This window comes from Entelurus aequoreus, linkage group LG11, assembly GCF_033978785.1.
Source record: "Entelurus aequoreus isolate RoL-2023_Sb linkage group LG11, RoL_Eaeq_v1.1, whole genome shotgun sequence".
Classification (NCBI taxonomy): Eukaryota; Metazoa; Chordata; class Actinopteri; order Syngnathiformes; family Syngnathidae; genus Entelurus; species Entelurus aequoreus.
The window spans coordinates 60,966,568-60,980,610 of NC_084741.1; the positions used below are offsets into that span (position 1 = coordinate 60,966,568).

General features: G+C 39.8%; 1 protein-coding gene across 5 annotated transcripts in view; it reads left to right on the forward strand.

Annotated features, from left to right (window-relative positions):
* The window catches only part of oxr1a (oxidation resistance 1a), a 341,369-nt gene that overhangs the window by 311,007 nt on the left and 16,319 nt on the right, over positions 1–14,043 (forward strand). For 4 of the 5 annotated variants that reach the window (XM_062063682.1, XM_062063681.1, XM_062063683.1 and 1 more), the window contains one exon: positions 2,626–2,791. In XM_062063682.1, coding sequence (XP_061919666.1) covers positions 2,626–2,791 — 166 coding nt within the window. Of the gene's footprint in view, positions 1–2,625; positions 2,792–10,949; positions 11,159–14,043 lie in introns of those variants that run through there. The other variant, XM_062063685.1, reaches the window with a different exon arrangement.

Sequence of the window (14,043 nt, forward strand, 5' to 3'; positions counted from 1 at the left end):
TTGTTAACATGTTAAAGGTGTTTAATAAAAATACAAGCATGTTTAACACACATATTCCTTTCTTTCATGAAGACAAGAAAATTAGTTTGTGTATTACCTGATTCTGATGACTTGCATTAATTGGAATATGACAGGATTCACAGTAGTGATATGTACATATGTCAAGGGGAGGGTCAAAAAGGAAGTGTTCGCGTTAATCACCCGTTAAAAAAATGTGTGCCGTTATTGAATGTATGTATGTATATATATATATATACTGTATATTACAAACCCCGTTTCCATATGAGTTGGGAAATTGTGTTAGATGTAAATATAAACGGAATACAATGATTTGCAAATCCTTTTCAACCCATATTCAATTGAATGCACTACAAAGACAAGATATTTGATGTTCAAACTCATAAACTTGATTTTTTTTTGCAAATAATAATTAACTTAGAATTTCATGGCTGCAACACATGCCAAAGTAGTTGGGAAAGGGCATGTTCACCACTGTGTTACATGGCCTTTCCTTTTAACAACACTCAGTAAACGTTTGGGAACTGAGGAGACACATTTTTTAAGCTTCTCAGGTGGAATTCTTTCCCATTCTTGCTTGATGTACAGCTTAAGTTGTTCAACAGTCCGGGGGTCTCCGTTGTGGTATTTTAGGCTTCATAATGCGCCACACATTTTCAATGGGAGACAGGTCTGGACTACAGGCAGGCCAGTCTAGTACCCGCACTCTTTTACTATGAAGCCACGTTGATGTAACACGTGGCTTGGCATTGTCTTGCTGAAATAAGCAGGGGCGTCCATGGTAACGTTGCTTGGATGGCAACATATGTTGCTACAAAACCTGTATGTACCTTTCAGCATTAATGGCGCCTTCACAGATGTGTAAGTTACCCATGTCTTGGGCACTAATACACCCCCATACCATCACAGATGCTGGCTTTTCAACTTTGCGCCTATAACAATCCGGATGGTTCTTTTCCTCTTTGGTCCGGAGGACACGACGTCCACAGTTTCCAAAAACAATTTGAAATGTGGACTCGTCAGACCACAGAACACTTTTCCACTTTGTATCAGTCCATCTTAGATGAGCTCAGGCCCAGCGAAGCCGACGGCGTTTCTGGGTGTTGTTGATAAACGGTTTTCGCCTTGCATAGGAGAGTTTTAACTTGCACTTACAGATGTAGTGACCAACTGTAGTTACTGACAGTGGGTTTCTGAAGTGCTCCTGAGCCCATGTGGTGATATCCTTTACACACTGATGTCGCTTGTTGATGCAGTACAGCCTGAGGGATCGAAGGTCACGGGCTTAGCTGCTTACGTGCAGTGATTTCTCCAGATTCTCTGAACCCTTTGATGATATTACGGACCGTAGATGGTGAAATCTCTAAATTCCTTGCAATAGCTGGTTGAGAAAGGTTTTTCTTTAACTGTTCAACAATTTGCTCACGCACTTGTTGACAAAGTGGTGACCCTCGCCCCATCCTTGTTTGTGAATGACTGAGCATTTCATGGAATCTACTTTTATACCCAATCATGGCACCCACCTGTTCCCAATTTGCCTGTTCACCTGTGGGATGTTCCAAATAAGTGTTTGATGAGCATTCCTCAACTTTATCAGTATTTATTGCCACCTTTCCCAACTTCTTTGTCACATGTTGCTGGCATCAAATTCTAAAGTTAATGATTATTTGCAAAAAAAAAATGTTTATCAGTTCGAACATCAAATATGTTGTCTTTGTAGCATATTCAACTGAATATGGGTTGAAAATGATTTGCAAATCATTGTATTCCGTTTATATTTACATCTAACACAATTTCCCAACTCATATGGAAACAGGGTTTGTATTTTTTTATTTTTTTATTTATTTATTTTATGTATTTATTTATGAAACAGTTGTTTTTTGTTAACATCTTGAAGGTGTTTTTAATAAAAATACAAGCATGTTTAACACATATAGATTCCTTTCTTTCATGAAGACAAGAATATAAGTTTGTGTATTACCTGATTCTGATGACTTGCATTAATTGGAATCAGACAGGATTCACAGTAGTGCTGATAACTTCCACATTTTCAAATTTACATTGTGGAGTCCAATACCACATGGAAGTGGTTGTTTTTTGACATCTTATTTGTCCAGGTTTCATACTCGTATCCTTTAAAAGAAATACATTGACGTAAAACTTTGTAGCTTGCTAGCTTGTGTGCGCTAGCTTTCTGAGACTCTTATTTTGTTAGCGTAGGCAGGATAGAGCAGCACTTTTATTGTGAAGACAAAAACTGTGCGGTCGGTCTTTAGACTTTTGACTGTAGGTACGCCGTGCCGTGAATGTCCATCAAGTGATGAAAGTGACGTCATAGTGAAGATTGATGATTGCTAATGTTTAGGCCTATTTTTTTAATGCCTGCCTGGCGATCGACTGACACACCCGCCGCTATCTACCGGTAGCTTACAATTTACCTAACGGGCACCCTTGGATACTTTGATCACGGCTTCAATGTTAAATTACTTTGTTTTGATCGAACCGAAATGTTTAACTGATCAGTGGTATGTATTTTTTATTTGTTGGTGCTTAAGTAAAACATTTGTGATGGATTTTTCTTCATGTGTGCCCACTTCCCATCCCCAGGTCAGACCACCTCTATGTCTTCTTCATGCAGTGGAGCCCAGATATGTATGGTGAAGGGGTCAGAGGAATGTCACAAGAACCTGGCTTTATGGTTGTCAAGAAGTACGAGGTGTCTGACAGTGCTGAGGACGAGCCCATCACTGACCTCAATGTCAAAGAGTGGGAGGTAGGATCTACCCAGGCAACCTTGCCGCAAATTCACTTTTGTTTTCTCACCAGGCTCACAGTAATGAATTAATCATAGTTTTTTACTATCCTTTAATTCATCATCTGTGAAACCAAGATCATTTGTGATGTATTGTTGACTACACTGTTGTAGGTCAACATACAACACTTTGCTTTCATTATGCAATGCTCTGTGTAAATGTGCTGTATTGTGGTCATCACACTTTAGTTTTGTAAACTGCTTCTGTATTTGGAATTCTGTGTACCACGCTGTTTGTTGATTTCTATTGTAACGTGTATGTGAACTTTACCACACATGTATTTTATGTATGCTGTGTGAACACTTGCTTTGCTTGGAATTGCAAACTCTAAACTTCCAACCAAAGTGTTTTGCATGTTTGTGTAATTGTTTACTCTTCTCAGTCAGTGTATTGTAGAGCCATTACATGCTGTGTGACAGTCGCTAATGTTGGCCTGCATTCGGCAATCTATTTTGCTGAATGGGAAATAGCCAACATCGTAATACATTATTCCAGAATTTAAATGTTATCTTAATTTGGACTATCTTTACCCCAGTACACTGATTATATACTTTTTTTTTTTACATTTTCAAATGTCTTTTGTTTCTTTTTCATTTTCCCTCAGTATACAGTCACAAAATGTGGCAGTTATACATGGATGTAGAACCATGGTTGTGCTCTATGAATGCACAGCGCTATTCGCAATTATTGCAATTATTTTACTCACTTAATTGGTGTGGATCAGTGGTTCTCAGAGTCAAGACATCCATGATCAAATTAGTTGACGTTGGCAAACTCCTTTCTCCCACTATACTCACTTTTTCTCCATTGAATCGTCAGATATCATACGAAGCTGCCGTGGCTTTAGAAAGAACATCAGCATATTTACTCTTTCCAGTGTTTGATGGCACCTTATTCTGTCAAAAGAACTTTAGTGGCTTGTTGTGTTTTGTCTCTAAAATATCTTAAGTTTTTCTGGTTTCAAGCCAAAACTGTATGGCAAATGACACATTGAGAGTATTCAATGTTGTTTTTGGTCATGCATGTAATCATAATTTTAAAAAGCCTGACTGATAGTGCGCATCTTGCAGGCTGAGATATCTGCCGGTCCTGGTGCCGAGTCGCACTTTATAGTCCTGAGAAAGGCTGCCCCAGATAGTAGAAATAATACCCCACTGTGAAATGTATTTAATAGACCTAATGACTCAATACGCTGTTGTAAAACATAGCGTTATGATTGTGTACTTTGCATACTTGGTAACTACGGGCAATGTAGTACCGTCCTAAATTGAATTACTGTTGTTGCACACTTACCAGAAATGACGATTGCAAGAGTTATCCACTCCTGCTTCTTTTTACCTTCTTTTTAATTGTGAATTGCTACTACTTGAGTCAGCTTCTGCTATGTAGCCAAGGTGGTGATTATTGGGGGTGTAGTCAGAATCTACCACTGGAGGGTCATGATGAATGCAACATCTACTCCTAGGAAAAGGTGTTTTTATTGTTCTCAGTGTATGCACTTAAGCACTCAAAATGCCAAGTGTATGTATGAAAGTGCAGACAGACAGTTTGTTTTATTTGAATACACAAGAATGACAGCTGTTTTACTGTGTGCAGTTCTGAGTGCCTCAGTAAAATTAGAGCTCAAATTAGCTCGTTTTTATATGATATATTTTGAAAGGGGCAGCACGGTGGTATAGGGGTTAGTGCGTGTGCGTCACAATAAGAAGGTCCTGGGTTCGGGCTGTGTGTGCATGTTCTCCCCATGACTGTGTGGGTTCCCTCTCACCTCCAAAGACATGCACCTGGGGATAGGTTGATTGGTAACACTAAATTGGCTCTAGTGTGTGAATGTGAGTGTGAATGTTGTCTGTCTATCTGTGTTGGCCCTGCGATGAAGTGGCAACTTGTCCAGGGTGTACCCCGCATTCCGCCCGAATGCAGCTGAGATAGGCTCCAGCACCCCCCGCGACCCCGAAAGGGACAAGCAGTAGAAAAGGGATGGATGGATATTTTTAAAGGCTAATTTAGAAATTGTTTCCTTATTATTCAGGTTGGTAGGGTACAAGGGGGCTGGTGTTACTGGTGCTTTAAATTTTTCCAGTCTTGGGATAAGTTGAAATATTTAACCAATATAAATTAGGGTCTATTCCTGTCCAGTGTTGTGATTGGCTTGTGGTGATGTCACTCAAATCATTTCGTTTTATGACCCCTTCATGGAAATTCTTTTCCTTAGTAGTCAGGTTGGTAGGGTACAAACCTATTAAAGGCCTACTGAAATGAATTTTTTTTATTTAAACGGGGATAGCAGATCTATTCTATGTGTCATACTTGATCATTTCGCGATATTGCCATATTTTTGCTGAAAGGATTTAGTATAGAACAACGACGATAAAGATTGCAACTTTTGGTATCTGATAAAAAAAAAAGGCTTGCCCCTACCGGAAGTAGCGTGACGTAGTCAGTTGAACATATACGCAAAGTTCCCTATTGTTTACAATGATGGCCGCATGAAGTGAGAGAGATTCGGACCGAGAAAGCGACAATTTCCCCATTAATTTGAGCGAGGATGAAAGATTTGTGGATGAGTAAAGTGCAAGTGAAGGACTAGTGGGGAGTTGAAGCTATTCAGATAGGGAAGATGCTGTGAGAGCCGGGGGTGACCTGATATTCAGCTGGGAATGACTACAACAGTAAATAAACACAAGACATATATATACTCTATTAGCCACAACACAACCAGGCTTATATTTAATATGCCACAAATTAATCCTGCATAAAAACACCTGCGTGTTTGTTACGCTAGCTCCTAGCTCCTCTGCTAGCTCCTAGCTCCATAGAACACGCCAATACAATTCAAACACCTGATCAACACACACAATCACTCAGCCCAAAAGACCGTTCACCTAACCCAAGGTTCATAAAGCTTATATATTTTTAAAAAGTTACGTACGTGACGCGCACATACGGTCAAGCTATCAAATGTTTAGCAGCCAAGGCTGCATACTCACGGTACCTGATATTCAGCTGGGAATGACTACAACAGTAAATAAACACAAGACATATATATACTCTATTAGCCACAACACAACTAGGCTTATATTTAATATGCCACAAATTAATCCTGCATAAAAACACCTGCGTGTTTGTTACGCTAGCTCCTAGCTCCTCTGCTAGCTCCTAGCTCCATAGAACACGCCAATACAATTCAAACACCTGATCAACACACAATCACTCAGCCCAAAAGACCGTTCACCTAACCCAAGGTTCATAAAGCTTGTATATTTTTAAAAAGTTACGTACGTGACGCGCACATACGGTCAAGCTATCAAATGTTTAGCAGCCAAGGCTGCATACTCACGGTACCTGATATTCAGCTGGGAATGACTACAACAGTAAATAAACACAAGACATATATATACTCTATTAGCCACAACACAACCAGGCTTATATTTAATATGCCACAAATTAATCCTGCATAAAAACACCTGCGTGTTTGTTATGCTAGCTCCTAGCTCCTATGCTAGCTCCTAGCTCCATAGAACACGCCAATACAATTCAAACACCTGATCAACACACACAATCACTCAGCCCAAAAGACCGTTCACCTAACCCAAGGTTCATAAAGCTTATATATTTTAAAAAAGTTACGTACATACGCAAAAAAAAGTTGCGCACATACGGTCAAGCGATCAAATGTTTAGAAGCCAAAGCTGCATACTCACAGTAGCACGTCTGCGTCTTTGTCATCCAAATCAAAGTAATCCTGGTAAGAGTCTGTGTTGTCCCAGTTCTCTACAGGCGTCTGTGTATCGAAGTCAAAAGTCCTCCTGGTTAGAGTCTCTGTTATCCGAGTTCTTCCATCTTGACTGCATCTTTCGGGAATGTAAACAAAGAAGCGCCGGCTGTGTACTGTTGTTGCTGACTACGTTCGAAAAATACGTCCATTTCGCACAGACAACTTTCTTCTTTGCTTGCTCAGCTTCCTTCTCCATAATGCAATGAACATGATTGCAACAGATTCACGAACACAGATGTCCAGAATACTGTGGAATTATGAAATGAAAACAGAGCTTTTTCGTATTGGCTTCAATGTGGAAGGCATACCCGTGTTCGCCGGGCTACGTCACGCGCATACGTCATCCTCAGAGGCGTTTCGAACCGGAAGTTTAGCGGCAAATTTAAAATGTCACTTTATAAGTTAACCCGGCCGTATTGGCATGTGTTATAATGTTAAGATTTCATCATTGATATATAAACTATCAGACTGCGTGGTCGGTAGTAGTGGGTTTCAGTAGGCCTTTAAAACGTATGTATCAACCTAGCCCAGGGGTCGGCAACCCGCGGCTCTAGAGCCGCATGCGGCTCTTTAGCGCCGCCCTAGTGGCTCTCTGGAGCTTTTTCATAAATGTATGAAAAATTGAAAAAGATGAGGGGGAAAAAATATATTTTTTGTTTTAATATGGTTTCTGTAGGAGGACAAACATGACACAAACCTCCCTAATTGTTATAAAGCACACTGTTTATATTAAACATGCTTCACTGATTCGAGTATTTGGCGAGCACCGTTTTGTCCTACTAATTTTGGCGGTCCTTGAACTCACCGTAGTTTGTTTACATGTATAACTTTCTCCGCCTTTCTAGGACGTGTTTTATGCCACTTTTTTTTCTGTTTCATTTTGTCCACCAAACTTTTAACGTTGTGCATGAATGCACGAAGGTGAGTTTTGTTGATGTTATTGACTTGTGTGGAGTGCTAATCAGACATATTTGGTCACTGCATGACTGCAAGCTAATCGATGCTAACCCGCGGGCTCCAGGTCGCCCGTAAGGACCAGATGAGTCGCCCGCGGGCCTGTTCTAAAAAAAAAAAATTAAAAAAAAAATTAAATCTACATAGAAAAAACACAAGATACACTTTCAATCAGTGCATCAACCCAAACAACCTCCCCCATGCACACTCATCCACACCCACTCACACAAAAGGGGTTATTTCTTTCTGCTACCAATATTCTGGTTCCCACAACATAGACAACACATCTGCAAGGGACACAGTCCCTGAAGCACACATGATTGTATAGGCTGCTGGTCCACTAACATTTTCATTAATTACTATTTTTTATGTAATTATTTTTATATTGTTTTACTTTCTTTTTTATCCAAGAAAATGTTTTTTATTTATTTATCTTATTTTATTTTATTTTTTTAAAAAGGGCCTTATCTTCAACAGACCAGGTTGTCAATGACATTAGATTTGTTTAAAGGGTTTTTTAAACCAGGCCCAGTCCAGATAATGTCCAAGTCGGACTCAGCAACACACACCTTCATTCATGTACACAGAAAAAAATTAGGGAACACAACAGATTGCATATAATTTATAAACAAAATTACATTTTCAAAATAAGCATTTATGTACAGTCCAGATTATGTCCAGGTCACTCAAATTAGGGAACACAACAACAGATATCATATAATCTATAAACATAATTATACTTTCAAAATAAGCCTTTGAGGGCTTCTCATCTTTTTTTTAATGTTTTTTGGCATCATTATCGTTTTCAACCATGTAACTTTCTAAAGTTAGAAAATACTGAATAAATGTTTTAAAGAAAGTAATACTAAGTGAATATCTGTTTTTGGCCTTAAAAATAAACATTTTACCGAGTACTATAATTAAATTGACTAAATCATGATTGTCGATGAACTCTCCTAAAATAACAGAAACCACATTGAGCTTCATAAACAAACCAATCCTTAAACACATTTTTTCAACTTCCACCCAAAACAAAGACACAATATGACAATACCAAAACAAATGCAGGGTGGATTCAGGCTCCTGACAACAAAATCGGCAATCATCTGACTCTGTCATATTCCATAATTTTAACATTTTCCCTGTGGGTAAGAAGTTATAAATAATTTTAATTTGAAAATAACGATTTTGCACATCGATAGTGGTTTTATAGATTAGTTTGAATATGGCATCCCATGGCAACAGGCAGTCAAAAAAGTCCTCCCATTTTCCATTTGTGTTGTATGAGGCAGCCTTCAAAGATTTCTTTATTAAATAAAAATTATATATTTTTCTATTTATTTTAGTTCCTTTTTGCCAACTAGAATTTCTTATTAGAGGTTTACAAACTAATAATTTAGTAGTTCCATAATTAATTATTTGTTTCCATCTTTTCCCAATTACTCCAGTTAGTTGATAAAATGAAAAGCTTGAGCAAGCATCACCATACATAGCTCTAAATTCATCATACTTCATAATTTTACCATTCTCATTGATAATATCATTGACAAAAATGATTCCTCTTTCAAACATATTTTTCCAAAAGAAAGGCTTTCCATCTATTACAATATTAGAGTTCATCCATATTAACTGCTGCAAAATATCGTCTCTTTTTTCTGGCACATAAAATTGAAAACACCACTATGAGTGGATTGTTTCCTTTATGAACCCCGTCATGTTTCCCAGCAGACTCTCTGGGAGGGGATCACTTGTAAAAAAGGATACAATTTATTTTGATACAGTACATGTTTTTTGTCCAACAGGACATTTGTGTACCACTCAATGTTTAAATACATCTTTGGAACAATTGATGCTTTTAAAGACAGACACATAGCTTCAAGGTTGAGAAGTTTCAGGCCCCCATATTCATACTCTTTGTACAAAACCTTTCTTTTAATCTTTTCTGGTTTGCCGTTCCAGACAAAATCGAAGACCCTCCGCTCATAAATCTTAAAAAAGTTTTGTGATGGAGCTGGTAATGACAAAAACAAATAAATAAATTGAAGAATAATTAACGAGTTGGCAATAGACATTTTACCATACAAGGTTAGGGATTTCCCTTTCCATAATTGCATAATTTTGTCCAGCTTTCTTAGTCAATTATCATAATTTACTGAGCCTAGATCTTCCAGATTTTCTAGGACAACAACACCAAGTATGTTAACTGGTCCATCTGTCCACAAAACAGGCACTTTGCATTCCATTCGAAAGGACGTTCCCTTTAGATTTCCGATCCTTAACATTTTACATTTATCATAATTAAGCTTAAGGCCAGATTGCTGTGAAAATATGTCCAAAAGATTAAGAATGTTCCGCAAACAATGAGGAAAAATCTTATCTTTGTGAATCAGCCTTTTCTGACATGAACTTCATCAAGAACAAACACAGAACACGCCTCACTGATGCACATCTGCAAGACTCACTCAGAGTTGCAGTGTCAAGTTACACACCAGAGTACAACACACTAGTTAACAGCATGCAATGCCAGGCTTCCCACTAACTGACAAAGAAACAGATAACAGATTTGGTGTCCAGTTCAAAGTGTGACATGATTTAAAAATTTGAGAGTTTGCTTTTGTATTTTACATGAGTTATTATTTGTACAAACATGGTGCAAAGTAATTCATGATTTGTTAAAAAATGTTAGTGGCTAGCTAGTTAAAATTGGATATTGTGATTTCACAAGACTGTCTTAGAAGTGATCATTTGAAAATGTTCAATTTGAAAAATGTGCACTTAGAGAAAATATAAAAATAAAGTGTTGCATATTGATATTTATCTGTTTCTATATATATTTATTGTGTGAAATCATTAAGATGATCAGTGTTTCCACAAGGATAAATATCATTAATTATTAATAATAACAGAGTTCAAGGTAAATTGAGCAAATAGGCTACTTCTGGCAATTTATTTAAGTGTCTATCTAACTGGTAGCCCTTCGCATTAATCAGTACCCAAGAAGTAGCCCTTGGTTTCAAAAAGGTTGGTGACCCCTGATTTAGGCTATCTATAAGTACATATTGCTACATTATGCCTCATTTGTAGGTATATTTGAGGTAATTTAGTTTCCTTTAAGTTATCTTAATTCAATTTATATCTCATGACACACTATCTGTATGTAATATGGCTTTTAACTTTTTGCGGCTCCAGACAGATTTGTTTTTGTATTTTTGGTCCAAAACGACTCTTTCAACATTTTGGGTTGCCGACCCCTGACCTAGTCGGTGGACTGGTGTTGCGGTTGCTTTAAATTTGTCCAGTCTTGGAATAGGTTGAAATATTTAACCAATAGAAATCGGGGTCTATTCCTGTCCCGTGTTGTGATTGGCTTGTGGTGATGTCACTCAAATCAGTTCGCTTGATGATCCCTTCAGGGGAAAATGTTTCCTTATTAGTCAGTCAGGTTGGTAGTGTACAAGGCTATTATGTGTATCTCGGATAAGGAACTTGCGTGCTGAAATGCCACTTTGTACTTTCATCCTCGCCCAGAGATGAAGACATGTTTTCTAGGAGGGTAAAGAACCAAGAGAAACGACCGACACCTAAGTATACCCGTGTATGTTGACTATTTATAGTTGCAGTGTCAGATATAGTACGTTGATATAGTACTTGAACGTTCACATGCTGTTGTTATGGCTGGCCAGACGCGCTAGCTTGCTAGCAAAAGCTAACGAGCAAAGCAACGCCAGTCTCGTTCTTATTCTGGCAGTTTTAAAAACAAAAGTGAACACTAATGTTGACCTTTACGACCGCTTGGTGCTATCATACCGGCGATTAAAGGTGCAAAGCGGCTCTAAAGTTTGTGGTGCAAGGTGGCAGTAATGATAATGCTCTGTAAACTATGATGTCGCCTTGAACTAGGCAGCAATATATTTTGCTTTTAGATATTAGATGTGTTGGTTAGTCCTTTTATTTTGGCTTTGACGATGCTGGTAAAGAACTGATGAGCAAAAAGTATTAAAGATTTGGGACTTTGTTGGTGTTTAGTAAACATAATTGTGAAGTAGTCCGACTCAGGCTGCTGATTTTAAACATGCTCTTGCATGTATACAAACCTGTTTGGGTGTGGGCGAGCATGTCTGTATGTTTCTTGGGGTGTGCTGTGTCCTTCACTGCCCTACCAATGGTTGTTCTTTTTGTGCTTCAGGGTTTGTGTTTGGGGATTGAGATTTATGGGAGGGTTTGTGTGAATTTCCGCTACAATAGCACTGTTCGAGGCATAAATCTTTTTTTCCATTACAATCAGGTGCGGTTAAACAAGGGTCTCAAACTCACGGCCCGCCATCTTTTTGCGGGCGCAGGTCCTTATTTTGTGGCTCTCTACTCCGGCTATGTCTACACTAAGCCGGATAACCCCTTAAACAAATATTTAGCCTAAGCCCTGTTTCAGCCACACTAAACTATCGTTTAAGGTCGGTCCCCCTACTCGGGTAATTCTTTACACGGGTTAGTACTTGAATCTCCGGCTCTTAGCTTTGTATGGACTCATTGATCGTTTACAAACTGAGTTCGGAGAGGAAGTGACGCCAGAAAGACCGCTCCCTGCACAAAAAGTGACGTCAGAAAGAACGCACCACAGCCAGCTTCATAATAAAGACCCCCTCCGTCAGCCGGCGCAACGCAACCTAGTACGCATGCGTGGAAAATGCGCACGTTATAGTCACCTCCAGAGTTGCTTTGTGTGAAAGTTCCTTAAATAAAATGTTACTTATCTGAACAATATCCAGTGTTGTGGTATTTCAGTTAACTGGAATCCAGTGCGCTGTGGGGCCCTATTGTAGTGAATCACACCTGAGCCATCATAAATTAATAAAATCTTTATTAGGCACGTCAACAATGTGATAAAAAACATTTTACAACAATCAATCTAGGGTTCTAGATATCTGGTCAGGACACTCACACTTTTGCTTTCACCTTCATTGTTCATTCGTTTTTTGTGACTTTATATACTCTGGACCTAGACGTTGAGTCCGCGACATACATGGCGGACAATAACTGATATGGTCTGCTTTGCCAGTCCAAAAGCATTTGCCGTTTTCCATTGTCTTCCCTTGACGACCAGGTAATACAAAGCACAAGGAGGGGAACCTTAAACGATGGTTTAGTGTGGCTGAAACGATGCTTAGGCTAAATAATTATTTGTTTAAGGGGTTATCCGGTTTAGTGTAGACATAGCCTGAGGCCCGTGCACCAAAGGGAGCTAATAGTTAAGTATCATTGCAATTTTGAATCCCACTAGACACTAACTATAAGTCCTCTGCAAACACACAAAATTACAGCACAACAAACACATTGGGCATCACAAAGAGCAACTTCCTGTTTTCAGTGTACATCCTGCCCATTTAAAAAAAAAAAAAAATCATATCTTTATGCGGATGATACGCAAATCTGTGTCCCTTTAAAAAAGAAAAGTGACACAAGTTTAAAATCACTTTTAAATTGTCTTGAAGACCTAAAAGCATGGATGGCGGTAAACTTTCTAAACTTAAAATGAGAAGAAGACGGAAATTATTTTATTTGACTCAAAAGTAAAACAGACTGCTCACCCCAGTGACCTGGACCCCCTGATGTCTTATTTAAAACAGTCACAAATCTTGGATTTAAGTTTGACAATGATTTTAAATTGGAGCAGCAGGTTAACTCCGTTGTACAATCTAGTTTCTATCATCTAAGACACATATGTCAGAGTCAAGGCCCGCGGGCCATATCCGGCCCGCGAGAAGGTTTTTTACGGCCCTTGGGATGATCTTGATTTATTATTAGAACCGGCCCGCAGACCGCAGATCTTTTTTTTTTTTTTTTTTTTTTTTTTTTTAGACCGCAGATCTTTTACACGCACCAAGCGGATGCCGGTCCAAGGTTCCGAAAGGGGGCGAGCGGCCCGCCGGGACGCGCCTGCCGGCCGAAGGGCTGCAGCCCGGCCGTCAGTCGCGGAGCCCGCCGTGCCACGCGCGCCAAGGGGGCGGGCCGAAACCCGGCCCCGAGGCCCTGAGACTTCTGCTTTGTTTCCCCAAACCGCGCGTCACCGCCGGGCCCGCACCACCGTCGGGCTGCAGCCCGAGCGTCGGTGGCGGAACCCGTCATGTGCCGCGCGCGCCAAGCGGAGCGGGGGGGTCAAGCGGGCCGAAACCCGCAGGCCACCCCCTCACCACGAGGCCCTGAGACTTCTGCGTTTGACCCCTACGCGCGGCCCGTCGGGACGCGCCCGCCGTCAAGCCACGAGGGCCAGCCGTCGGGTCTCGGAGCCCGCCGTGCCACGCGCGCCAAGGGGCGGGCCGAAACCAGCGGGGGGTTTCGGGCACCCAACTCGCCTCCCTCCCACGGAGGGAGGAGGGGGGTTTAATGTGAACATTACTGTGCAATCACATATTTAGAGTTTTTACTCAATTCAAGTTTAAAAGTTAAAGTTTAATATTTGTTTTCACTGCATGTTACTTCTCC